General features: G+C 40.0%; 2 protein-coding genes across 4 annotated transcripts in view; one reads left to right on the top strand and one right to left on the bottom strand.

The window, feature by feature from the left end:
- Psmd1 (proteasome 26S subunit, non-ATPase 1) overlaps positions 1-27,943 on the bottom strand; it is a 75,248-nt gene that overhangs the window by 21,141 nt on the left and 26,164 nt on the right. Inside the window, exons 16-18 of the mRNA NM_031978.2 lie at positions 26,342-26,406; positions 3,722-3,836; positions 286-402 (exon numbers count right to left, since the gene is read on the bottom strand). Of these exons, the coding sequence (NP_114184.2) occupies positions 286-402; positions 3,722-3,836; positions 26,342-26,406 (297 nt within the window). The remainder of the gene's footprint in view (positions 1-285; positions 403-3,721; positions 3,837-26,341; positions 26,407-27,943) is intronic.
- Htr2b (5-hydroxytryptamine receptor 2B) lies at positions 5,227-27,636 on the top strand. 3 transcript variants are annotated; one of them, NM_017250.2, is made up of 4 exons: positions 7,991-8,091; positions 8,960-9,538; positions 18,389-18,589; positions 20,775-21,995. In NM_017250.2, the coding sequence occupies exons 2-4, from the start codon at positions 9,190-9,192 to the stop codon at positions 21,662-21,664; spliced, it is 1,440 nt and encodes a 479-aa protein (NP_058946.2). In that variant the 5' UTR covers positions 7,991-8,091; positions 8,960-9,189; the 3' UTR covers positions 21,665-21,995. The 3 variants fall into 3 exon arrangements, with proteins under 3 accessions (XP_038939044.1, XP_063122887.1, NP_058946.2); XM_039083116.2 differs by lacking the exon at positions 20,775-21,995 and adding an exon at positions 27,467-27,636 and having other exon boundaries at positions 5,227-9,538; XM_063266817.1 differs by having other exon boundaries at positions 5,227-9,538; positions 20,775-27,523.

Below are 27,943 nucleotides of genomic sequence, written 5' to 3'. Positions count from 1 at the left end.
ATGTAGACCAGGCTGGCCTTGAACTCAGAGATCTGCCTGCCTCTGTCTCCTGAGTGCTGGGATTAAAGACATGCATCACTATAACTGGCTTTTGTGTAATAATTTCTTAAGTATGTTATATTCTTAACAAAGTGACCTTAGATTTATAAAACACACACCAAGGAAAATGAATACAACAGTCCCAGTCTGCTACCCTCAAATATGCTTCTTTCCCTTCTCAGTCACTAAGGTAAATTATTATGGAAAAACCCAACCCCAGCTCTCGGCTGGAGTTTCTTTGCTCACCTTTGGACACGTGATTTCGGTCTGTTGGATCATGATGAGAGCTGAGGCTATCAGAGCCCCTTGCCGCACGTAGTTCACAGGGTCATTGGTCATTGGCTCCAGTAAATTAATTGCTTCCTGAAAACATAACAAACAAAAAGAAGTTGAGATGGCTGCACCTCAGATCACTCACTGTCAAAGGTATATTTTACATGAGGGCAGTGTTTACTTTTTTTTGTTTTGTTTTGGTTTTTGTTTTCCAAGACAGTTTCTCTGAGTAGCCTTGGCTGTCCTGGAACTTGCTCTGCAGACCAGGCTAGCTTCAGCCTCCTGAGTGTTGGGATTAAAGGCGTGGGCTACCACTGCCCAGCTATAGTCCTTAAATACTCTCTTCCAGCTACGTACAGATACCTAGGGTATACAAATTACTTAGAAATAAAGCAGACTTATTTAGTATGGTAATAAAAATCTTTCATTGTATTAACTTGTCAGATGCTTTGCTTCAAAGAACATCTGCCCCTAGATATCATATTAAGTTTAGAATAATATGGAAAGAGAAACATACTATTTGTATTTAACTTATGAGAGATGACATAAATGTAAATTAAAAGTCTAAGAGGAAAAATACTTAGCAAAATATCCAACTCTATCCTTCCTTTGTTTACAGGACTAATGTAGACTAGAAACAGAGGCAGCCGCTGAGACAGCTCAGCAAGAAAGAGCCTGCACTAAGACTGACAACCTGGGGGCTGGGGATTTAGCTCAGTGGTAGAGCGCTTACCTAGGAAGCGCAAGGCCCTGGGTTCGGTCCCCAGCTCCGAAAAAAAGAACAAAAAAACAAAACAAAACAAAAAAAAGACTGACAACCTGATTTGATTCCCAGGACCCACACCCACACATAGAGAAAACTGACTCATACAACTATCCTCTGACCTGGACATATACGCTGCGGCATGCTTGCATTCCCTCCCACCTATAACAAAGGAAATTCTTATATATACTTGATCTCTCTAATGAAAAAGAAGATACCATATTTTCAAAAGATTAATTATATATGTGTGTGTGTGTGTGTGTGTGTGTGTGTGTGTGTGTGTGTGTGTGTGTGTGTATGTAAAGGTGGGGGTAGGTATATGCACATGAATTCAGGTACCCTAGGCCAGAGAAAGGTGTGGATCTCCTGGAGCTGGAGTTAAAAGATGGTTGTGCTGCTGTGTGGGAGTTGGTGCACAACTTTAATCCCAGCGCTTGGAGGCAGAGGCAGGTGGGTCTCTGTGAATTTGAGGTCAATTAGTATCAGAGCAAGTTACAGGACAGCAGGGACTATTACACAGAAAAAAACCTACCTCAAAAAACAAACAACAACAACAACAACAAAAAAAGGTGACCATGATATACTTGGTCTGGGTGCTGGGAACCAAATTATTGTTCACTTCAAGAGTAGTTAACCATGAAGCCATCTTTCCAGCCTCTGGTACATATTGCTTCTTCCTCTCCTCCTTCCTCCTTTTTTTTTGGGAGACAGGGTCTCACTGTGTAGCCCTTGCTGGCCTGGAACTTGGGTTTGAATTCATGATGATCTATCTGTCTCTACCTCCCAAGTGCTGCCACGGCTGGCTTCACAGATGTTTATATAAGAAATTCTGCTCCTAAAAAAATCAAGTGCCAGGTACAATTACTTGCTCTAGCAGTGTTCACAGGAATCTTATGTATTTTTAGCAGCTGGGACATAGAGATTAAGTTAAATAGTTATAAAGACATGTGAGGTAGGAGTAAGTGCTTATAGAAAAGGAACAGGAAGCTGACTGTGGTGATGTAATCCAGTGATTGCAGCATTTGAGAAGCTGAGGTGAGAAGGTTCTGAGTTCAAGGGCAGCCTGAGCAATAGGGCAGAACTCTCCTAGAAAGGGAGGGAAGGAGGAGAGACTGGGAAAGCAGGCCAGACCAGACTGGGACAAAATACCAGGAGAGAATGAAGGATCTCTGAAAACCCTTTAAAAAGATTAATTTACTAATGTATGGGTATTTGTGTGTGTGTGTACCCGAGCTTGTGTGGGCATGGCTGCCACAGTGTGCACAGAGAGCACAACCTGTGGGGACTAGTCCTCTTTCTTCCATGTAGGGCAGAGAGGCTGAACTCAGGCTGCCAGGTTTGGTGGAAGTACTATGACTCGTTAAGCTATCTTGCTGGCCCAAAGGAAATTCAGAGCTTTTTTTTTTCATTAAGTGATGTTTGTGTTGCAATGTGCTGGCCAGTGGCAGTGGTGGTGCTGGGTAGGGTAGGAGGGTGTTGTCTCTAATATTTATTAGAGGAAAAAGTCAAGCAAATTAAAGTTTAAGTTTCCAGAATTAATAAGAAATAAGAAAGTCTGGGGCTAGAGAGATGGTCTGGTGGTTAACTGCACTACATGGGGTTCGCTCCCACACAGCTAACAGCTGAACTGTACCTCCAGCTCCAAGAAACCCACTGCCCCTTTCTGGCTTCAGCAAGCACTGCATGTGGGCGGCACACAGACACACATGCAGACAAACGTACAAAGTAAGAGAAATATTTTAACAAGGTGTTTGATCCCTTTCTGAATAATAAAATATAAAGACTCTAGAAGGGGAACAATGTTCTCTTTCTAACACAAAAACATATACATTTGTTGAATTAAAAAAAGTCCATACGGGGTTGGGGATTTAGCTCAGTGGTAGAGCGCTTGCCTAGCAAGTGCAAGGCCCTGGGTTCGGTCCCCAGCTCCGGAAAAAAGAAAAAAGAAAAAAAAAAAAAAAAAGTCCATACAAGGTGCCCAAGATGTGTGCATGTGTGCAATTCAAGACAAAACATGATGACTGCATCAATACTGTGGAGCAAGATTATGTTATATCTGGGCCCAGTGGGCTAAAGCATTTGCTGCCTGATGACCTGAGTTTGAGTCCCACAGTCTGTTAATGGAAAGAGAGAACTGACACCTGCAAAATCTCTCTCTCTCTCTTACACACACACACACACACACACACACACACACACACTAAGGGCTAGAGCTCAGTGGTTAAGGGTGTGTACAAAACCACTGTAACTATAGTTTCTGAGCGATCTGACACCTCTGGCTTCCACAGGCAAACATGTCTACAAACAGGCATACATACATAAATACGTATAATTAAAAATAATAATAAAAAAAGAGTCGATTTTGTGTGGCTTTAGACAGCAGTCTTCATGTCTAAAATACTAATTAACAGTGAGAGTAACCATGTGATGACGGAGTAGTTCACAACGGTTGTCCGTGTATATCGGTTAGTTCTTGGGAGTCTTCTCACACGGCAGCACAGGAAAGTAGGGAGCACTGTGAAGCCCTGCACCAAACTCAGCCTTAGGGATCCCACTGCACTTGTATTTTCACAGTTGATCCACGCACTTTTTTCCACGAAAAAGCCTGGTGTAAGGAAAGCAGCGACCCCATTGGTTGGGCTGTACCTTGTTTCCTGTACCAGCACAGCAGACTCCCAGGGCCATTGCAGCGCCGTAGCGCACATGAGGGTTATAACTCTCGGACAACAAAGAGACCACACTTGGACACTGTTCAGGCGTCCTGATAGGAAAGAAAGAAAAAGAAGGGAGTGTTATGGGTAACATAAACTAAAATGGAGGAATTTTAAACAAATTTTTATTGTTGTTTCTGAGATATAGGAAACAACATAATACTTAACAAATAAGTTGTAGAACTAAAAATCTCCTACCAAGAGGTGTGTTAGTGCAGACCTGTAACCCCAAGCACTAGTGAAACGGATACAGGAAGGACATCACTTGGGCACAGCCTCTACTACATGGGAAAGTCAAAGCATCAAGAGACACAGTGGTGCTCACCCATAGAATATATTTTCTATATTTAGAAAACACTCAGAGAAAGAGGACTGTAACAGGGACTTGTCGAGCAAGCTCACCACATGCTGGCCATTCCCTAGTACCCACAAAGTGAAGACTCATCAGTCACATGGTGCACATTCCTCTGGAAGCACTTTCCTACTTTCTGGGCACTATGTATTTTGTTACAGAAGACAAGGCATTTACAGAGTCTTTTAGATGTTTCCAGGGCAGCACAAAAGATGAATACTCTAATTCCAGCCCTCTGGACACATAGGATACCTGTGAGTTGAGGCCAGCCTGGCCCAAATTTCAAGTTTCAGGCTAGCCAGAGCTACATGAAGAAGTGGGGATGAGGATTAACACAGAAATAAGGAATACAATCAGATTATTTTTAATAAAAAGTTCTTTGTTTACAGCTGACAGTCATCTTGCCAATGTTACTATTTGTACAGACCTTCCACAGAGCAAGAACTCAGTAAGGGCAAGCACACGAATCACCGACATCATCTAACCATAAATTGTACATAGGCACTTCCTTGTTTCAACATTCTGGCTTCTATGTCTTTACCAAGTGTTTTCTACAACATATTAATAGATCAAGAGGCTTTCAGAATATGGAGTCTTTCTCCTCCACGAGAAACTAGTAATGTACACAGGCAGAAATGGTTCTTGGCACGGTCATCACAAAGGAAAATTTGAAGGTATAAATCCCATGATATTTCTCTGGTAGAGTTACAAGTTTATAATTATCACTAGGGAAGTGCCAATTCAGAGGCTTAGCACAATGCTCAGGAAGGCTAGCTCTAGAGAGATCCTTGTACCCCCTACAATACAGGCAGCATCTGGAATAGAATCTAAAGACCAGTTGGATGTCTTTAACCAAACACATCACTGACATCTGAGTTCACATATAGAATGGGGACTCTCTCCCTTCTACCATTTCTGTCATGGTAACCATTTATCTACATAATTCTATTCTCTCTATTCCTTCAGATTCCACAGTCCATCTGTCAGTAAATCAAGGGAAACCCTGTACTATTTCTGCTTTCACGGCCTTGTTTCAGACCCCGATCACCTCTCACTAGTTTCTGTCAACTTAGCTTTATTTTATTTATTTGTGTTAGGTTCATTGAGATAGAGGGAACATAGGCTTAGAGTCAGAAAGATCTGGGTTCCAATTCTAGGGTGGTTATTTATCATCGTGGAGGCAAGCTCTGAAGTGTGTTGGGCCTTAGTTGTTTTACCCACAAATATTATCTGTTCCCTTTTGTGCATGCTAGAGAGAGCTGATGTGTCAGTACGCTGACACCATTGATATCTAGATGCAAAACAAGAAATTGGCTTTGGCTCAGAATCAGGAAGTTGTGTGCTAACTTGCTGTAGTTGGATCTCTATTTTAAAAGACAGTTTAACAGTCAAAGTTTCTTTCAAAACAGTTTATCAAACAAGCTGGACCTGCTAGTTAGCTAGCTTTAAGATTCTCACTTTCAGACTTTCTCAGAAACTTTTTAGGGGAACTAGTAGCCCACAGAATTTTACAACTTGTCATTCTGTTGCAGCCAGGGTGGGCTATTGCAGTAAAAACTGACTCACAGAAAAAAGTCTATCTAAAATCCTTAAAACCCCACCTACTTTATAATCGGCACTTGAAAGCAGTAGGAATAAGTAAGCTGTCCTGATACTACTCCTGAGCCACGCCCCCGGCCTTTAGTTTCCCTCCTTCCTATTAGTACATAGTCCTCCCTTCCACTCTGCTTTCATGTGAGCGTATACCACACCTTAACCTTGCTGGCCCTTCCATCACCTTTAGCAGAAAACAACTGGAAAGAGGAGAGACTTGGACTTAAGTGTTCTGTTTCTCAAATGGCATTGTTATTTTATGAGACTTAGTAATTATGCCTGGAACACAAGCTCTGGGAAGCTGTTGCAGGGCTCAGTAGCTGACTGCAGTTGAGCAGATATTGGCAGTGAGGGCTGGAAATGCAAAAGCCTAAAAAGAAAACCAACCCTGCCAGTTTTAGTCTAATAACATTCCAGCTCTGACACATTCTTTAAAAAACACAAGTGTTTGGACAAATGAAGCCAGCCTATAATAAACTAGCTTAGGCATTTAATCTCTTTTGAGGAGCACAATGAAGCCATAAGCTCTTTGTAGGTTTGTCAGTGCTTCAGCAGACAGCTCTAGATGGACCAAGGAGCATCTAAGCAGTGATTGCAATGCAGAAACACTGAGAACAAAACTGTTACACAGTAATCTTTGCTCACACATATGTGCATGTAATGATTTAAAGTAACAGTAAATGAAGTCATGATAAAATTGTATAACCATGGGGCTGGAGAGATGATGAAGAGCACTGACTGCTCTTCCAGAGGTCCTGAGTTCAATTCCCAGCAACCACATGGAGGACAACCATCTGTAATGGGGTCCAATGCTCTCTTCTGTTGTGTCTGAAGACAACGACAGTGTCCTCATATATATAAAATAAATCTTTAAAAATTGTATAACCATTTTGCAATTTACAAAGAATCAAGAGATCTCAACATGATTATCAATCAACATCAAACCAAATAAAATGGTAACAAAAATTTAAGAAGAATTTTAGGAAATACAGAGGATGAAATAATAAAGTACAGTACTGAGATGAAATCAACAAAAGGTACTATGAGAAATCAAACAGGAGTGGTGACCCAAAAGGAAGAAGGAAGAAAAAGAAGAAAATAAATAGATCTTGAGGACTGTCCTGAGCTAATGGTTAATGGAAAAGGAAAAGCCATTTTCTTCAGTGTTACAGCCACTGCTGCTGTGCCCACGGTTTGTAAAGAATCTAAAGAAACAACCTGCTGGGAGGCGGATGCAAAGATTCAACCATGAAAGTAGAAGAGGCCTGGCAGGGACGAGGAGAGGGGTGACAAGGAGGAGGACAAGGGAGAGCAAGAGGATGTGAAACAGGATAGAAATGCCTTATGCATATGCATGAAAATGCTTAATAAGAAACACAAATCCCATCAGTTATAGAAAGAAGCAATTAAACTCCGAGAGACCTGTGAGGGCTCTTTTTGGTCTTGTTCTGTTTCTCTGTATAGCACTAGCTATCTCAGGACTGGCTCTGTAGACCAGGGTGGCCTTGAACTCAGAGAGATCTGTCTGCCTCTGCCTCCCAAGTGCTGGGACTAAAGGTGTGCGACACTACTGTCCTGCTGGAGCTTTAATGTTAAGCCAGTTTTACAGTTTAAAGAAAACTTATACATTATTTTTCCGAGAGAGGGCAGAAATACATTTCTACTACACATTACACTCTTTTCCCAATTAAAACTCTATGTGAAAAGAAGTTGCTAATGAACCAGCTCCCAAATTCAGATGCTGTTTAAGAATGAACAGTGACAAAGTTTCTGCCAAATCTATGTATACAAGCAGACACAGATCTTTCTGTGCTCTTCTATACAAGGCTGTGATGTGAGTAAACGCATCGTACTACACAACAAAGACGTAAGGCTGGATGAGAACTGTCTCACTGGTAGAAATTACAACTGTGCAAACTGCTGTACAGCCAGTTGGGGAGAATCTCCATAAATACATATTCCACAATCTCTAGATTTTATCTTCTTTTCTCAAAAGGGAAAAACAGCCTGGGCCTCATCTCAAATAAAAAATACCATCTTATGCTAAAGTAAGTTTCTCCCCTAAATATCAAAGAGAACACACAAGAATATAACTTGAATAAGGGTCATGAACTGGTTGGAACAGGATTAACGAGCGGTTTTATGAATTACAATGAGCGCAGCTATATTCTAATGATGACAGTATCAAAGAGGAAATAACCTCCCTGGCAGGCAGACGGCTGCACAACACATTTGTTTCACTGCTTACAAGTACCAGCCGCTGAGGCTCCGAGAAGTCAGGAGGAGGATCTGTCAGGGGAGGGAGTCCAGCTGAACAGACACAGGACAGCAGGCTTAGGAAAGCCAGAAGCAGACAAGCAGTAAGTATTTAGCAAATTCATATGGAATTAAGGGGTTTTTGTTGTTTCCATTTTAATCTTCAGGAGCTCTGCTTCCACAGTCCTTTCCATCTATTTGGTGGTTTAAAAATTATAAATATGAAGGCAAATTTAATATGGGATTTGTGAGTATAATGAAAAAAATAACATAATCTTCCTCTTAAAAGTGCTTCTCAAGGGAATTGGGAAAAGGGAAACTTAAGAACTTAATAAGAACTGGTTCAAATTTGGCAGAATGATTTGATTACATTTAAAATCTTGTAGAAAGAAGTGATTACTACTAAAAGCAAGTATTTGGCTAGTGATACTTTGTACTACTTTCTCTCCAACTTAAGAAATTATAAAATGAGTTACAAAGAAGCTTTTAAATCAACACCCATCAGACAAATGGTTACAAGTACAGATTCCGGTTCTTAGCTGGTAAATTCTTTACTCAGACCTTAGGTGGGCTTGCCTCTTACTTGGTGGGCCAGTACGTACTGAAACCTTTACTTGCAACTATTTAGAGCTTTGAGTCGCTATTCTGAATGCTTTCTAAAGTTAAGGGGAGAGTTAGTCAAGGGTCAGACGCCGGGGAGTGTGCTATGGGTTCTATTATTAACTATGTGGGCACTGGCTGTGCTGTCACAATGTGTACCATCCTATCAAACAGGAGGGGGTACTAAGCTCTACATAGGAGGGGCACTTAGCTCTAATGGTGTTTACTGATTTTTAGAAACAACCTCCCTGTTTCTAGGGAGAAACTCTGATATTTAAGTTCAAATTCATCTCTTAAAATTATGAAAAAAACCAAAAAAACATGATAAGCTAATTTTTTTTTCTTCCACATCTATTGGTGTCTTTCATCGAGTCTTCTGAAATCTAAGCCTCTAGAAGGACTAGAATCTGGATGTCTTACCTGCAAACATGGACAGATATGTACACAGTCCCATCTTGGAGAACCTGAATCTTTTTAGAAGAAAGAAGGCCACCTTGGCTGGGAGTGTCTGGAGGATACCATGCTTTGCAAAAGCAGATGACCTGCTAGCAACTGACCATGCTGACCACTGTCTGGAACTGGACTGAGTCACAGAAAGGCGAATGGCTTCATCTTATAAAATGTCTGAACAAAGCACAATTTCTGAGCACATTTTGCAGAAAACATGTGATCACCTGATCTTGACTGACCGTTCTGGATTAAAGGCAGAATCAGCAGCAGAGGAAATGAAGCAGACTGCCGAGAACCAGGGGAATACAGTGCACTGGGCAGCTCTCCTGATCTTCGCGGTAATAATCCCCACCATTGGCGGGAACATCCTGGTTATTCTGGCTGTTTCACTGGAGAAAAGGCTGCAGTACGCTACCAACTACTTTCTAATGTCCTTGGCGGTGGCTGATTTGCTGGTTGGATTGTTTGTGATGCCGATTGCTCTCTTAACAATCATGTTTGGTAAGTATTTCCCCTTGTTCCTGCCACTGAACACAACTACTAAAGAAATGGACACTCGCTGACCTTTATTTTGTTTGAAATAAAAGATGGACCTGGATTAAAAACACTGAAGGGAACATTCCTTCATTTTTTTCTATGATTTGTAATAAATGTGAAAGGACATAAAAATAATTTCTTAGGAACATGTTTACCCTTCCTTAGCCATTGTATAAAATCATTAAGTTGGCAATATTTGCAGATTCTGCATTTGTTAGCTAAAAATTATAGTAAGTAAAAAAGTATATTTTTTTAAAAAAATTATTGACTTTAATATAGAATCACTGAATCAGCTAGTCCCAATTAAAATTAGGCATTACTCAAAAAATTCCTATCCTAGCTCTTTGTAACCTGAGTACTTGACATGATGTCTATACATAAGTCATGCTAAGAAAAGTTGTTTAGTTACAAGAGGAAATGGTCTTCCTCAAAATATCTCAAGAGAAGTTAAGTTCCATTTGTTTATATTTTTTATGGGATCTGACCATCTGTGTTCCCAACAAACTTGTAAGTTAATAAAATAAGTGGAACAGACCCTGAGTTACTGTGATAATAAAAATAGTTTGACTTTCAGATCTTTGCTATAATAAAAAAAGACAACAATATTAAAGTAGGCATAGAATTTCTGCTGTGTTACATCATCCCTGGCTATGTGAGGAAACACAAGTGAGTCTGTTGAGAAACTGTGATGGCCCCTGCTTCAAAGTCAGCATTATAAGAACACTTCATCAGTCAATGCTTGGTATAAACTGGTATCCCCCTAATAAATAACTTGTAATTACAGATGATCAGGCCTCTAAGAACTGCACCTATGTGGATAATAAACATGCAAGTTACAGAAGTAAAGTGCACAAATCCAGAACACACTAGCTTATTAAATTTAAAAGTGAAGAAAAAACTGCTATTCCAATTATTTTTATGAGAAACAACAGAGATATCTTAAAGGAAGCACTGTGTCTTCATATGCAGTGGGATGGGGAGGACTGCACAGGAACACTCACCAAGCTTTAAAGCAAACCAAGAGGGGATAAGCAACAGCACACAACTTCCACTGCCTTAGCGCACTCTCTAGTCAGGGGTGTGTTTTTCTTCCCCTTCCCTTCCCTTCGGTAATTCTGTAACCTCCTGAATAGCCTAATGGTGCATGTCAACCATAAAGAGCAAGAAACGACCGCCTAAAACAACCTAAACCTCAAAGACACAGAGTAAGGGTGAGGCACAAAGACCTCACAGGAATAAGATCCCAATTCTCAACTCCACGGCCCTAACTATAGCTCCAAGCATAAAACCATACTCTACGGTGCTCTGCCAGGCATACAGAAAATGCTAAAAATGCTTTATCTTTGTTTTGCTAACACAAGATTAAAAACATTGAATAAAGAATGGAATGAATTTCACAGAAGCGAACTTTAACCTGAAAGCTTAGTTCCTAAATACCAAACATCTGGTTAATGCCAAATTCTGAGCTAGGTATGTAAATCACTGGCTTAGGTTAAAGAATCTTAACAGGAAAGTTTTGCAGTATTCAAGTTAGCTGACAAACGCTTCACAAGGTTCAAGACAGTAGGCATCCCATGAACTGAGAAAAACTGCTTCTATAGAAAAATTGTTGCTTAAGATATTCTTAACAGTAAAAAGCAAAAAAACAAACATTTTAACATAAAATATATAGAACATCTGCATACTTATGTTTTAAATTATAACCCATTTTAAAAGCGTTTCATTCTTCAAATACTTAAAAACAAGTAACATAAAACTTTTGCTACCAGAAATTATGCTGTTCAAAGGAGTTATTAAATGTGACTCAGAACTAACCTGGGAACTAACATCATTGAAAATGTCACAGTATGAACTCATTATTTAAGACATATTCTGAGAGACAGTGCCTGTGGATACAAGCTACCCTTGGAAAGCTGGGCACAGTATATGGGGACCTGACTTCACACAGTAAGATGGTTGAATAGCCTTTCCAGGTGATAGACACTGAGACTTGCTAAACTAACACATTTGCATCAACTTATGATAATTTTTAAAAGTAGCAATACGTAATTTTCTCTAATTGCATGGGAAATCTTCAGAACTTCTGAAGTTTACAGACAAAAGTGTTCTTGGTTATATAATCATAAAAGATTAATTACCATTATAAACAATCTTAGCTATTACAAAGAAGTTCAATTAAATTTAAAGTAACTAAAAACCTTTGTAACAGTTAAGTATTCCAAAAAAAATCAAACTTAAAAACAAAACAAAACATAAGTTAATAATGAAGTACCCTGGTGTTTTTGACTGAGGAATATTTTATTCAAACATTTATTTGTGTAATGTTAATTGACTATTGTCTGAGTTTCTGTTTTATCAATATTGTGACACTCTTGACACACTTTCTGTCATTTCATCTTTTGAAGCACTTGATGTGACTCTTACGGTGTTATTTATTTTTACTGTTTTATCTTTTATTTGTATATACTTTAAAGATTTATTTATTCTATATAAGCACACTGTATCTTCAGACACACCAGAAAAAGACATCAGATCCCATTATAGGTGGTTGTGAACTACTATGTGGTTGTTGAGATTTGAACTCAGGACCTCTAGAAGAGCAGTCAGTACTCTTAACCACTGAGCCATCTCTCCAGTCCTTATCTTTTATTTTAAAAAATCCATGATCATAAAACAATGGCCTCTAACACAAAACCCTAAAAATGCCTACATTAGAAATACTTGGGTAAGGAAGTCCGAGGCAGGAGGACTGCAAACTAGATGCTATCCTGAGAGCCGTACAGCACGACCCAGTCTCAACAAACAAATGAACAAACACTCACCTCCAAACTGCCAGCCATTGGTGAGATAGTGCACAGGGAAGTGGGGAAAGTGTGTGGTTGGGAACCCGAGGCTATGTCTGAGACACACGTGGTGGGAGGAGAAATGACTCCTTCCAGTTGTTCTGACTTTCAACATGTAGCATGGCCCGTGCAATGGCCCAAACACACACCACACACCACACCACACACACACACACACACACACACACACACACACACACACACACACACAGACAGACACACACACACAACAAAATAAGTGGAATAAAAACTAAGAAAACTGGAGTTGGAAGGGTGAGTGAGTTAAGAGCACTGACTGCTCTTCCAGAGGTTCTGAGTTCAATTCCCAGCAACCACATGGTGGCTCACAACCATCTGTAATGAGATCTGATGCCCTTTTCTGGTGTGTGTCTGAAGACAGCTACAGTGTACTCATATACATAAAAGAAATAAACAATTCTTTTTAAAAAATTAACAAAACTAAAGTGACAACTGAAAGAAAAACAAAAAAGGAAGTCAGGAAGGAATGAAGGTAGGGAGACAGGGAAAGAGACAATATTTGAGTAGGAAACAGAGAATGTCTTCAATTTTTCTTTATCAAATACATTATTGAAAATGTGAAGGCAAAATATATAACATTTGATTGTGCATTGATTGTTTTTGGTTTGGTTTTTCAAGACAAGGTTTCTCTGTATAGACCCAGCTGTCCTGAGTCTCTCTCCTTGTAGACCAGGCCTCCTCTTCCTCCTGAGTGCTGGGATTAAAGGTGTGAATCATTGCAACCACTGGGGCTCTTTTGTAACAAACTTTTTTTTTTTTTTTTTTTAAATTTATATAAGTACACTGTAGCTGTCTTCAGACACACCAGAAGAGGGCATCAGATCCCATTACAGATGGTTGTGAGCCACCATGTGGTTGCAGGGAATTGAACTCAGAACTTCTCTGGAAGAGCAGTCAGTCTCTTAACCGCTGAGCCTTCTCTCCAGACCCATTGTAACGAAGTTTAATCCATGCTCCATGAGCCAAAGTGTGATGCAGTTCCCCAAAAGCAGGGGAACAAACAGTGCATTAAAAATTGTTGGGAGATGGACTTGGAAAGACTATCCAATTCTGAAATAGGAGAACAAAGCGATGAGCATTTTTCTGGAAAGTGGGAATTCAAAGAGCCAAGAAAAATTTTCCTATGCTCTAAATAGCTGAAAACATGTAAAACACTATTATATTAGCCAGAAGACCCCATACGTTCAGAGGAAAGGAAAACACGCATGCACGCACGCACGCAGGCACTGAAACCCCACAAACAAAAAAAATATACACCAACCAACCAGTACAGAAGCTTTCTAAGAATCTAAGCTCTGAACCATATTATCACTTTCTGAAATCTAAAAAAGCACTAGAATTTTTTAAAAAGCTATTCAGGGCTGTCCCACAATAGCTAATTTCCTAAACTGTGTACCTCTGTGAACCCTGTAGGCATAGTCTTTTGGAAAGCTTTTCCAAACAATCTTTAACTACTTAAAATAAGGGAGATATTTTATGACTCAGATTTATAGACTGAGCTATACATCATAGCATCAGCTAATTATTCTTTCATACACTAAATACCTGCCTAAAGGGCAAGCATATGTCAGATGCAGTGAATCTCACCAAAGCAAGAGGCTTCTGGTTAAAAAAAAAAAAAATCAGATTTCTACAATTAATAAAAAGAAATAATTTAGAAATAACATATTCTTCCTCCAAGCAAAAGCATGGGTACAACCCAATCACAGTGCACATAAGTTACACTGTTATTCCTCCGTGGAATAAAGAAGAGCAGTAAGAACCAACTTTATGTTCTCTCCTCTCCCAGCACAGGCTAACGTTTAAGTAGCTGCACTCTATTCTTGCCGTACTTGGGCAGTGAGAGCCTGGTTCTGCTCGGGTGATCTGGCTTATTTCTGAACATGTGTCTTCACTGCTGGTTTGGTTAATCAGCTACTGTTGAAATAACAACAACAACTGTCATTTGAAAGTACTTTCTCTGTGCCACCCTGTTTCAAATACCTACACAGACTGTTTTACTGTATTTCAAACCTATAAATATACTACGGTAGCAAGCTTATACGACAGGTAATGCTGGCAGCATGATAGTCAGGCTCTACCCCAGGTTAGCTAGCCGGTCTGAGATGACAGAATGCATAGCAGCAATGTGTGAACCCAGAGGACTGAGCCTGGAATTCACATGCTTGGCCTCCATGACTCTACTCCACTTCTCAAACACACGTGTTAATCCAACAACCCCAACTATCATATTAGCATATGGGACTAACAAGAAAGCCTATAGAATTTTGGGGGTGATGAGGCAGAACCCAGTAATTTTTAAATTAAAGATATATTCCACATTATGTGGTAGAATATTTAGGTCTCAGCTAGTACTTGTACAATCCTTGAGGTGAATGACTGATCTATTTTCTGAAGAAGGTACTAGAGTTGCTGGACCTTGCTGGGAGGCAAGCAGAGGCAGTCGAGTGACTCCTCTCAGGCCCGCTGTGTTTCGCACTGAGAAAAGTACTATTAGCAGTTGAACAAACTGTCTACAAACTAATACTTGTTTTGCTCCTATGACATTTAACCTACAATTATTTGGGTTCCCATAAAAATACCAACTATTCCAATATTACTTTTACTAGCTTTAGTTCAAAGACAGTAAAGGAATAAAGTTAAAAATGGAGTTTGTAGGTTGGAGTATAGCCTGCTTAGTCATGGGGCTCTGGTTCAAGTTAGGATGGTGCCAGTAGGTAGGTAGGTAGGTACAGGGTAGGTGGAATTGTTTTTTCAGGAAAATTTTATGTGAAAGTTGAAGAAAAGTAGTTATTAATTTAGTCTATGTACCTGATTAACTTCTCTTATACATTTTCTAAGCTTAAATCTTTGCTGTTTAAATTTCTATAAATTTAATTAATATCCAATTCAAGTTCTGCTGAAAATAGGTGGAACAAACCGTATTCCCACAGTAACTGTAATTATAAATCACGTCTGATGCATCCTGTGTGCTCCATGGTGCCGCACTATGATGACATCCCTGGTCCCTCTCATACTTTCCTAAGTTGCTGACTTGTTTGGGAGACCAGGTGTTGACGCACTGTCAAGGCCGGCTTTTCCTCACTGTGTGGACTACAAACAGATGCCACCGTGCCTGTAGTTCCCTTCCTGCTCTCTACCAGCAATTCAGATTTTATTATTTTTTTTTAAAGCTTTACTTTATGTATATAAGTACACTGTAGCTATCTTCAGACACACCAGAAGAGGGCATTGGATCCCATTATGGATGGTTGTGAGCCACCATGTGGTTGTTGGGAAATGAACTCAGGACCTTTGGAAGAGCATCCAGTGCTCTTAAAGGCTGAGCCATCTCTCCAGCCCCAGATTTTTTTCTTAATCCTATTTTAATATGTGTGTATTTTGCCGACATGTGGATCTATGCACTGTGGGTGCCTGGTACTTGTGGAGGTTAGAAAAAGGTGTCAGGGGGGCTGGAGAGATGGCTCAGCGGTTAAGAGCACCCGACTGCTCTTTCAGAGGTCATGAGTTCAATTCCCAGCAACCACATGGTGGCTCACAACCATCTGTAAAGAGATCTGATGCCCTCTTCTGGTGTATCTGAAGACACCTACAGTGTACTTATATATAATAAATAAATAAATCTTAAAAAAAAAAAAAAAAAAAAAGAAAAAGGTGTCAGGGGCTGGAGAGATGGCTCAGTGGTTAAGAGCACCGACTGCTCTTCCAGAGGTCCTGAGTTCAATTCCCAGCAACCACATGGTGGCTCACAACCATCCGTAATGGGATCTGATGTCCCCTTCTGGTGTGTCTGAAGACAGCTACAGTGTACTCATATACAAAATAAATAAATAAATCTTTAAAGAAAAAGGTGTCAGATCTCCAGATTGATGGCTACAGACAGTTGTGAGCTGCCATATGGGTGCTGGGAATCAAACTCAGGGCCTTTGGAAGAGCATCCAGGCTCTTAACCACTGAACCATCTCTCCAGCTCCCCTTCTTGCTTCTAACAAAAGATTTTTATTAATTTAGTGTCACTATATTGCCTTTGTAAACGTATATGCATTAGTATTTCACAAGGTAGAATCTTAAAGATCTATCTCTCGTATCTCATACATTCTTGTTCTTAAAATTCTTTATCACTGTCAGATATTTCTGATTAAAATATGATTTTCACTAATTTTTTTTTTTTTTGGTTCTTTTTTTCGGAGCTGGGGACCGAACCCAGGGCCTTGCGCTTCCTAGGTAAGCGCTCTACCATTGAGCTAAATCCCCAGCCCCGATTTTCACTAATTTTAATTCTCACTTCTGCTCCAAAATTAAGTGTTCATAAATCTATTAACTCTGTTGAAAAATAAGTCTAACAAGGCTTCACAGGCCTAATTAAATCAGTACTAGAAAGCTTTCCTTTTTAGTCTATAATGAGGAATATCATGGGTCAAAGAGTCAAATTCCAAAGACATATACTTCTTATATGTTTTCTCTGTGGCTTCCTGCTCACGGCTATAAGATTTATGGTTAGAATTTTCCAGACCTTAACTTTCAAATGAAGAATACATGATTAAGAACAGCTAAACAGGAAAGTTTAAATTCGTAGCAAAGTATTTTAAAAGTTCTACAGAGACTGTGTGCACTTAAGAATAAAATACCACAGCCAGATGAGGCAAAAGGGTCACATATTTTAAGCCAGCTTGAGTCTATGGCGATATTGCAAACAAAACAACCCAAGAAACTCCTCAACAACAACAACAACAACAACAACAACAACAACAACAACAACAACAGAATTTCAAGCGGTAATATCAGTAGCAGAAACCCTGCCTAGCATACTGGCTTCCCTCTCTAGCAACACACATGTTCCTGAGTGTTTTCATTTTTGATGCAGGGTCTTGCTATGTTGTCCAGGTTAGATTTGGGTGCAGGGTTAAGTGACCCTTCCATGTCAGCCTCCACAGCAGCTGGGACTATAGGGACTCTAGGAGCTCTAGGGATTACCTCATCCGATAGCTCAGACACGAGTATTTTCCTATTTCCTCTCAGAGCCCAGGATATAGGTTTGGCTTCCCCTTAGTTTCCATGGTGACACTCTCCTATCAGTGATTCTTCTCATCCTTCCACTCTTTGCCTTTAATGTTAGGTGGTTAGAGAATGCACTGTCAGTTCTGACTAGAGTCACTTTCCACTGCTGACAGAAAACTGGATGCTCCAGCTAGGAAACTTCAATTACATAGGTTTTCACCATCTACAGGTCTCTCATGAGTTCCTTGTGTGTGCATCTGTGTGGTGGTCAGAGGTTGACGTCAGGTGTCTTCCTCACTCTCTTTCCATCTTACTTTTTGAGGAAAGGGTTTCTTTACTGAGCCCAGACCTCAGTGATTTGACCAGGCTGGGTAGTCAGCAGATCCCAGGCACTGTACTAGTACAGATCCCTAGTACTGGGAGGACCATCACATCACAGCTGGCTTTGTATATGGGTTTGGAGATCTGAACTCAGATACTCATGCTTGCATGGAAGCACTTCACCATCAAGCTTCCCCAGCTTCTGACTGTTCCTACCCATGAGACATTCTGAGTGTCTACCTCATACCAGGAAACCCAGGGATAGTTTGGGGTATTTTCTACAAAATCTCATCATACAGATCATGTAGGGATGTGGGTCACTGCATTTTTCACACATATGTAATCAGAGCCTGCTTTCTCCATCAGTGACCCAGATGATATCCTCCCCATTCACTACTCACGGTCAGAGCACACAAAGTTCTATAGAATGTTTTCAATTAAGATTTCAATTTTGATAACTGCCCTCCTCCATAAACATAGTCAAAGACTTAATTACATTTGAACTGACTCATTTGCAACATCAATGACATCTCAAGGGTCATTTAAAAAGGATTAGGGAAAAAAGATTAAACTGAAAATTGCCATTCTACAAGCAAATGTTTTTTTCTTCCAGAGGCTACATGGCCCCTCCCACTGGCCCTGTGTCCTGCCTGGTTATTCCTTGATGTTCTCTTTTCAACTGCCTCCATCATGCATCTCTGTGCCATTTCCCTGGATCGCTATATAGCCATCAAAAAGCCAATTCAGGCCAATCAGTGCAATTCCCGGACTACTGCATTCGTCAAGATTACGGTGGTATGGTTAATTTCAATAGGTATGTGGGGAATGCCGGAGGTATGGGTAGAGTGTCTAGCCTCTATTTCTATGTGGCTAGAATGCCAGGTCTGGTACCTAGGAAAACCCAGAGGTCAAAGCAATCCACTGATATCCAGATATTTTACATCATATTTACTGTGCAGCTTCTGAACTATGCCAGCAGTAAAATCTATATCAGGAGAAAGCCCATGTCTTCATAATAAACCCATGTTTACTGAGCTACCATCCCACTTTAATTTTGATATTCAGGAAGTTTAATCCTCAAGGTGCTGATATTTGCCAATAAATGGTCAAAGTCTAACTAGCATGAGGAATGTAGCCCCCAAGGTAAAGCAGCAAAAATGAAATGCATCGTAAATCACATCTGACAGCACAAACAAGAGAGGAGGAAAAAGCCAACCTTGACAAATTTTGTATGCAGGGAGCAAAGACCATAAATTTACCCAGTAAGTTGAGTTTCCATATGTACAGATTAAAGCAGTTAAATATCTTCTTTAGTGTCTTAACTGTCAATAGATGTTAAGCCAATGTTTAGAAATGATTTCTAGGGGCTGGGGATTTAGCTCAGTGGTAGAGCGCTTACCTAGGAAGCGCAAGGCCCTGGGTTCGGTCCCCAGCTCCGAAAAAAAGAACCAAAAAAAAAAAAAAAAAAAAAAAAAAGAAATGATTTCTAGAAAGAAATCAATTTCCTTTAATCCATTCTGTTTCTGAGCTCATCGTTTTGTTTTTTAGAGATCAGCATTTATTCTGTGTATGGTGCTTTGCCTGCACATATGTGTGTGCACCTTGTATATGCCTGTGTCTGAGGAGGGTAGATGAGGGCACTGGAGTTTCAGCTGGCTATGAGCTACTTGTCAGTCTGTTTTCATCATTAACACTCAAAGATAGGGTACCTCAAATGAGCGCGGCACTCATTCAAAGCTCTCCTGAGTTAGTACCAGAAAAAGAGGCTCACAGATTTGTAACACATGAACTGGGATTTACTGCTTCCCAGTGGAAAGAACATTTTTTTGAAGAAGAAAACAAGAGTCCTGAAGTGCTAAAAGAGGAGGAAAAAAACCCTATTGCTTACTTCTCTCTAATCACTGTAAATATGTGCTCAATAAAGCAAGAAAGATACTGAAATTACCCCCACATCGCTGAAACACTGGCTCTAGAGCCCAAGCAGTTTTGAAAAACCCAGGAGTAAAGTTGAGGCATGTTGCTACCCTGGCACGGGAAGAAGGAAACATCCATTCAGGATACAGAGACTTGTATGTCAAACAGCAGATGATCAGAATGGGAAAGAGCAAGGTAGGTCAGGGGTCAGCAGACTTCCTAAAAGAGCAGGAATATGTGATAGTTTGTCAGCTAGAACTTATCTAAACGAAAGCTGGGTGACATGACTCCATAAACATCAAATTTTTATTAAGCATCTACAATGTGCAAGCTTATAAGAATATATGCACAAAAGCCAGGTGTTGGCAGGACACATCTTTAATCCCAGCCCTTGGGAGGCAGAGGCAGGCGAATCTCTGAGTCTGAGTCCAGCTAGGTCTACAGAGAGAGTTCTAGGGTGGCCAGGGCTACACAGAGAAACCCTGTCTTGAAAAAAAAAAAAAAACCCCAAAATACCCCAAAAAGAATAAAAAAGATTACATGGAAAAGAAAGGAAAAGGGCTGACAAGATGGCTCAGCAGTTATGTCCCATCAAGTGAATACTTGTGGTGTCGGGCTGCAGACCTAATGTGCTGCTGCAGGGGAATAAAAGAAAGGTGAGCACCACCACAGCCGGCTTAGGCAGCAACTTTTAAAGAAAGAGCATTTTGTTTTCTCTAAAAAGTTAGGATTACAAGACACTCATAATACCAAAAGATAAAATTCTTAGGTGAGACTGTACAACCTCAGAGATAACTGATAGACAGATACCGTCTGAAAACTAAGACAGAGTCTCCAAATCCTCTGTAAATTAGCCACTCTGGATATCAGCCTTGTCTAAATTCTTTTCCAATATGGAAAATAGCACATTTGCTCAGTTAGATTCCATTTGTCAAGGATCTGTTGATAAATCCCGAACAGATCGAAGGAACTGAGGAACTGATGTCTCAGGAATTACAGAGCACTCATTGGCATAAAGTTACTGTGTTACTCTCAGAACAACAGGTCCCGAGATGACTCAATTCGTCTTACTTGGTCTTCCCTAGGCATCGCCATCCCAGTCCCTATTAAAGGAATAGAGGCTGATGTGGTCAACGCACACAACATCACCTGTGAGCTGACAAAGGACCGCTTTGGCAGTTTCATGCTCTTTGGGTCACTGGCTGCTTTCTTTGCACCTCTCACCATCATGATAGTCACCTACTTTCTCACCATTCACGCTTTGCGGAAGAAAGCTTACTTGGTCAGAAACAGGCCACCTCAACGCCTAACACGGTGGACTGTGTCCACAGTTCTCCAAAGGGAAGACTCATCCTTTTCATCACCAGAAAAGATGGCGATGCTGGATGGCTCTCACAAGGATAAAATTCTACCTAACTCAATTGATGAGACACTGATGAGAAGAATGTCCTCAGCAGGAAAAAAACCAGCCCAGACCATTTCTAATGAACAGAGAGCCTCAAAGGTCCTTGGAATTGTGTTTCTCTTCTTTCTGCTTATGTGGTGCCCCTTTTTCATTACAAACGTAACTTTAGCTCTGTGTGATTCCTGCAACCAGACTACTCTCAAAACACTCCTGCAGATATTTGTGTGGGTAGGCTACGTTTCCTCGGGAGTGAATCCTTTGATCTATACCCTCTTCAATAAGACATTTCGGGAAGCATTTGGCAGGTACATCACCTGCAATTACCAGGCCACAAAGTCAGTAAAAGTGCTTAGAAAGTGTTCTAGTACACTCTATTTTGGGAATTCAATGGTAGAAAACTCTAAATTTTTCACAAAACATGGAATTCGAAATGGGATCAACCCTGCCATGTACCAGAGCCCAGTAAGGCTCCGAAGTTCAACCATTCAGTCTTCATCCATCATTCTCCTCAATACATTTCTCACTGAAAACGATGGTGACAAAGTAGAAGACCAAGTCAGCTACATATAGTGGAATGGGGCAGCCCTCATCTGACTGAGGGAGGGGATGAGGAGGACGCAAGCAAACCAAGGAAAAGGCAAGAGTGAAGCACTAAGGTTGTCCAGTTTCCTTATCTAAACAAACTCAACGCACGGGTATAGTAGTTCCGTATGGCTACAAACAAAAGCATTCCCTACTCTGGTATTCAAATGGAACAAAATTAAATAAGTGGATATACTTCAGTCTTTAAAAAGAAAAGAAGGGGTTGGGGATTTAGCTCAGTGGTAGAGAGTTTGCCTAGTAAGTGCAAGGCCCTGGGTTCGGTTCTCAGCTCCAGAAAAAAAGAAAATAAAAAAAAAAATAAATAAAAAAATAAAAAGAAAAGAATGTCAAAAAATTTTTAAGTTCCTAATTGTGTGTAAAGTTGTGCTAAGAAAGAAATAAAACGAAACAAAAACGTTAACTCTCTATGTTTTTAAAAGCACAATGCACAAACAACAATGACAGGACCAAGAGGCCAAAGCCAAGACTACAACAACCAGGCTCGGGATGGTTCGGTGCTCACCATGCAGCAGTGAGGACCTGATGTGGTCCGCTGCACCCACATAAGAGCTGGATGCAGTGCTGCCTGTCTGTGATCCCAGTGCAGGGGAGGCAGAGACAGGAGGATCCCTGAGCTTGGTGGTCAGCTCGTCCTGCTGATCCAGTAAGCTCCAGATTCAGTGAGACACCCCCACAATGCAAAACTCAGAAAAATCTGCTGCATACTGAATACACATGTAAAATCCTAAAACCAAATCAAACAACAAAAAACCCAATGATCATATCTGGCTGTAAGGGAAGAATGACTTTAGTGGTGATATAATTAAATGTAGGCATACTTTTCCTGTCAGGAAGCTATGTTGACAGAAGGGATGGGGAGGACAGCATTTAGATGCAGGCAATTGTAACAGAACTTTTGTTAACAGACATTTGATGAGCAGAGGCAGGTCCACTGGAAGAGGTGGAGGAGAAAGCAAACAAAATTGTCCTTGGGCTCTTGAACTGAGTTATGTTCCTTAAAGGTATGAATCAACATGATAAAATGGGAACTATGGAACCTCAGTCCAGAGACCTAAACAGTATGAGATCTCATAAACCCATGTTACCTCTCCCTGTATTTACCCAATAACGTGGTTGAACTTCTGGAACAAAATTGTTCATTTACTGTTTGTTATTTCATCTTGCACTGATACAGGTGGGAATGAGTCCAACTGGATAGCTGACTAATTTAGAAATGATATTCAGTTTAACCTCACCTTAGTCTTTGCACCTACATTTTGTGCAATTCTTAACAGGGATCAGTAAATGGTAGTCAGTTCTACTGACTGCTGACATATCTGTTCAATGCTAGTCATACAAATGGTAAACATACTGAGGCTGGAGGAAGTGGCAACAAAGACAAGCCTTAGCTTTCAAGCGGACCCGAACTTATATTTCATCCACCTGCTCTGTCACTGAGCCTTTCTAGGTAATTGAGTTTAGGATGATTATCTTATGAAATGTATGAGCTAGGGAAAATCTTGGTATAAGTGAATCAGACATATATTCCTCTAGTGGTAGAATCTTTTCCTAAAACCTGGATGTAATGCACAGATCCCCAACATGTTACATATATGCACTGGCTCTGTATCGTCTGCCACTCAAAGTATATCTCATTTAATTCATTTATCATTAAAGCATTAAGTATTTCCCCCTAGTGGTTTCAATGCTTTCAATAGCATAAAGATGTGTTTAGTTAAAAAAAAAATAAAATAATTTATACTATCCCACCCCCAAAAAAGAATAAAACAAAAGCCAGACACAGAAAAAATTATTCTTCTTTGGTTTGAGGTTGCAATCTGATGAGTCTGTCATATGTTAAGATTTATATTTTTGTCACAGCAAATTATTTTTCTCCCTTTCTGATGCTATAGATCAATCCAGAGCCTAATGAATGCCAAGACAAGTGTCCTATAACTGAGCCCCTCACTATCCCTAAGGAGACTTGTCAGACACCACACTGATAATATTCAAAGCTCTATACTATACTTTATGGACCAGGAAACACGTACATAAGCTCTAAACATATAATTACCAGGAATACTGCCAAAGTGCTACCCAACATGCTCAATACTGTTCACAGATTCCTATTACCACTCAAATATATGCACGCCTACAAAAATAATACTAGAACCTATGAACTAGCTCCACTATTACTGAAAAAGAATCCTCCTTGTCTATAGCTAATGAGATCGTTCTAGCATTCCCAGAATCGTCTACTGACTGAAAATATAACATAAATATCAACCATTTGTGAAAAGGAACAATATAGTTTCAAACTTTTACCACTATTTATTACAATATTTATAATTTCTATTTTATGACTTCTTTAAAGAAATCTATAATTTGATGGGGCCAGAAAGATTACTCAGTGATTAGGAGTACTAGGTGTTCTTATAGGTTTTTAACTCTAGTTCCAAGGGATCTGAGGGTGGCAACAAAGTGGTGTGCAGAAACACATGTGGGCAAAACACCATGCACATTAAAAGAAGAAAGGGACATCTTGATACCTGTAGCCATGGTTGGCCTTAAACTTATGATCTTCCTGAGGATGGGATTACAGGCATGTACTGCCAAGATGCCTGTCTACTCTTTTAAACCTGTGTTTTGTTTATGGTTTTTGTCTTCTGATAGCACTGGGGATCAAATTCAGGGTCTTGCGGATTGTAGTAAGTTGCTCTAGCATTGAGCTACATCCCAAGGCCTATTTTTATTACTGATCATAACCATTATAAAGAAATGAACAGCCTACAGATCTGGAGAAAGAATAAAAATAATACAACTGCATGATCTAGCTTGTGAATAAAGAGAATTGTTCAGATAAGTATTTTACACAAAGATAATTTCATTTAAGAAAAAAATGAATGTTTTTGATATTTATCAAAAATATTTTTAAAAAATTCTTTAGACATGGTATAAGCTAAATGACTGTAGAGTGCTCTCTAGAGACCAGAGTCACCAGAGCTCATGCCTGTAGTCCTAGTACTTGGGAGGCTGAGGCAGCATGGGGATGAGTTTAAAGCCATCTTGCACTACACAATCATAATGAGTTATAAGCCAGCCTGCAGCAAGAACCTGACTCAGAAACCAAAATGTGATTCTAGTGGGAAAAATGGAAAAGACAAAATGGAGGATTCTGGAAGGCTGGCTCAGCAGTTAAGAGCATTTGGTGCTTTGCAGAAGACTCAGGTTCCATTTTCAGCGACCACAGCAGTCGCTCATAACTGCCTGTAACTACAGTTCCAGGGGATCTGATGCCTGTTTCTGGCCTCTGTGGGCCCTGCATACATCATGATGCACATACATACGTGTAGGTAAAAGACTTATACACATAAAAATTAAAAAAAAAAACAAAAAACAAAAACAAATAGATCACAAGCTTGAAAGCAAATGTCATGAGAAAACACAAGAATTTAGACACCAGGACACATACTTCTCAAGTGTTAAGGGCAACATGGAAGTTTGAGAACAACCATATTCTGTTAGAGCCTCTTCAAGAAGATACAGCTCTGACAGAAGCACATGGCAGGGAAAGAGATTTATCTGCCACCAGACTGTCTGGAGTCGGAGGCGCATCATGCAGCTCCACAGTAATGGGAAGTTTGCTAACTATTATGAAATTTGATAGCCTTAGCTTAAAAATGTATACGCACTATGGACCAATAGCATGGCTCAGTAGGTAAAGGCACTTTAATGCCAAGCCTGATGACTTGAGTTTGAACTCTGGCAACCTACATGGTGCAGGGAGAATGACTCCCGTAAGTTTTTCTCTCAGCACCACACGTGCACTGTGGTACATACATGTCTACAGATAAAAGTAAGTGTAACAAAACATTTAAAAAGAGTACTGGGGTTGGGGATTTAGCTCAGTGGTAGAGCGCTTGCCTACCAAGCGCAAGGCCCTGGGTTCCGTCCCCAGCTCCGGGGAAAAAAAAAAAAAAAAAAAAAAAAGAGTACTTATTGATTTCTAAGTTCCTTTCACCTTTAAAAATAATAAATGGAGAAAATGCATTAAAGTAAAACTTAGAGAACTTGTTTAACTCTAGTCACTTAAAGTACTTGACCACGTTTAACTTTCCTCATCTACAAAGAAGTCTTACCAAGATAGTCGCTCAGTACTTCCTAGCCCTACATCTTCAACAACGTATTTTAGAAAACAACTCGAAGGCCCCTCAGTGGAACAACTGTCACATGCAGGGTATACACATGCATCCTCAGCTACTTAGGAAGCTGAGGCAGGAGAATCACTTGAGCCCAAGTTCAGGACCAGCCTGGCTAACACTGGCAAGCACAGAACTCATCTGACTCACTTGCACCATCTGAAGATCAGAGTATGAAGAGTTTAATGAAAGATGGCTCACAGGGGACATCTGCTGCTGAAACTGGGGATTTACATGTATGAACCACAGGAAATACGTGGGCAAAAAATTAAAACAAGCACATAGATAGTAAGGAAAACTGAACAGAAAAAACATTATTTTACTTCTCAACCCACAATATTGTTCAGACACACAGAACTAACTAACTAACCCTATTGTCCTCACCCTGGGCTTAGACATGGTCAAGCATTTTAGTTTCTATTTAAGAATTGGAAGACAAACAGAATCTGCAGTTAGAAATTATTACCTGAACAAAATGAAGCCAAGAGACTCTACTGCTGCTCTTCTGACATCATCGTTGACATCACTTACCTAGGGGAAAGTTAAAGTGATTATAACACACATTCCATTAATAAACTGATACAAACTCCCCATCATTAAATATAAATTAGGCCTTGATAGTATTTCTTCATTAAGTCTTTCTCTTTACTATGTATATCAAAATTATTATAAAGCTTAAGTATAACAGTAAATAAATTTAGGAAATAATGACACATGTAGGCTTTAGAAAGTCTCTCCTGGCACACCATTAATCTCAGCACAGGAAACAGAGGGGGTGCGTCTCTGTGAGCTTGAGGTAACATTATCTACAGATGACATTCAAGACTAGCGACTAGAGATCCTGTCTCAGAAAATAAAAATAAAAACAACAAAACCCCCCTTTCCTTAACTTAAAAAAACAAAAACCAAAATCTTAGAATTCCACTTTGAAGTTCTTAGATGCCTTTCTAGCATGGTGAAGTTTAAGGTTCAGAGCTACTTAGGAATAATTCAGCTGCATCATAGCTTTTGAGTTATAAGGAACACTCATGCATTTCTTCAATGTTGTTTCCATACAATATACTCTAATAGGAAGCAAAATATAAATGTTTACACTATAAGTCATACTATGTTGACTGTGGTAGTTTGAGTGAAAATGGCCCCCATAGGTTCACAGGGCGTGGCATTATTGGAAAGTGTGGCCTTGTTGGAATAGGTGTGGCCTTGTTAGAGGAAGGATGTCACTGGGGATGGGCTTTGAGTCATCCAGGCCAGGGCCAGTGTCACTCTTTTCTTGATGTTGCCTGCAGAAGACTCTCAGCTACCTCTCTAGCACCATGTCCTCCTGAGTGCTGTCATGCTCCCTGCCACGACGATACTGGACAGAACCTCTGAAACTGTGAGCCAGCCCCAATGAAATGTTGTCCTTTATAAGAGTTACCATGGTCATGGTGTCTGTTCACAGCAGTAAAACCCTAACTAAGACACTGACCAAGCACAAACTCTAATCAATAATGTGAGACAAGAGTGTCTTTTGAAAGAAGAGGTAAGTATCAATTTTAACTCTTTCTGCACTGGAAGTGATGTCATTTTTCCTTCTCCCATTGTCTAGAATGAAAACTACTTGAACTCACAACATTATTCTTAATAAACTACAAGATCAAGAAGACTGGAAAAGCCTGCTGGAAAGCATGGGTATCAGATTTTTCTGTGTAGAAGACCTCTTGAAATCCATCATGTTCCCATTAGTGGTACTAAAGCTAATCTCACTGGCTAGAAAAAGTGGTTTCTTGATGATCTTTAGATCTGCCTATCTTATGATAACCAAATATTCTCATCTAATCTTGTCTCTTACAAATGAGAATGCCCCTTGGGGTAGTTGTAGAAACTACACTTGATTGGTTTTGAAGACTATGCATGCTGACACAGTACTGTTCTATTTCATTCTAAAAACTGAGTGCTGAATTATGGATTATTGTGTCCAATGAACTGGAATCTGAAATTGAGACCACTGATGATGGTATATATGATAGTCATATATATAGTGTACCTAACCTACACCTCTTTGCAGTGGTTTGAATAAGTATGC

The sequence above is a fragment of the Rattus norvegicus genome, chromosome 9 (assembly GCF_036323735.1).
Source record: "Rattus norvegicus strain BN/NHsdMcwi chromosome 9, GRCr8, whole genome shotgun sequence".
Taxonomy (NCBI): Eukaryota; Metazoa; Chordata; class Mammalia; order Rodentia; family Muridae; genus Rattus; species Rattus norvegicus.
This window is presented reverse-complemented; position numbering and strand designations above follow the sequence as displayed.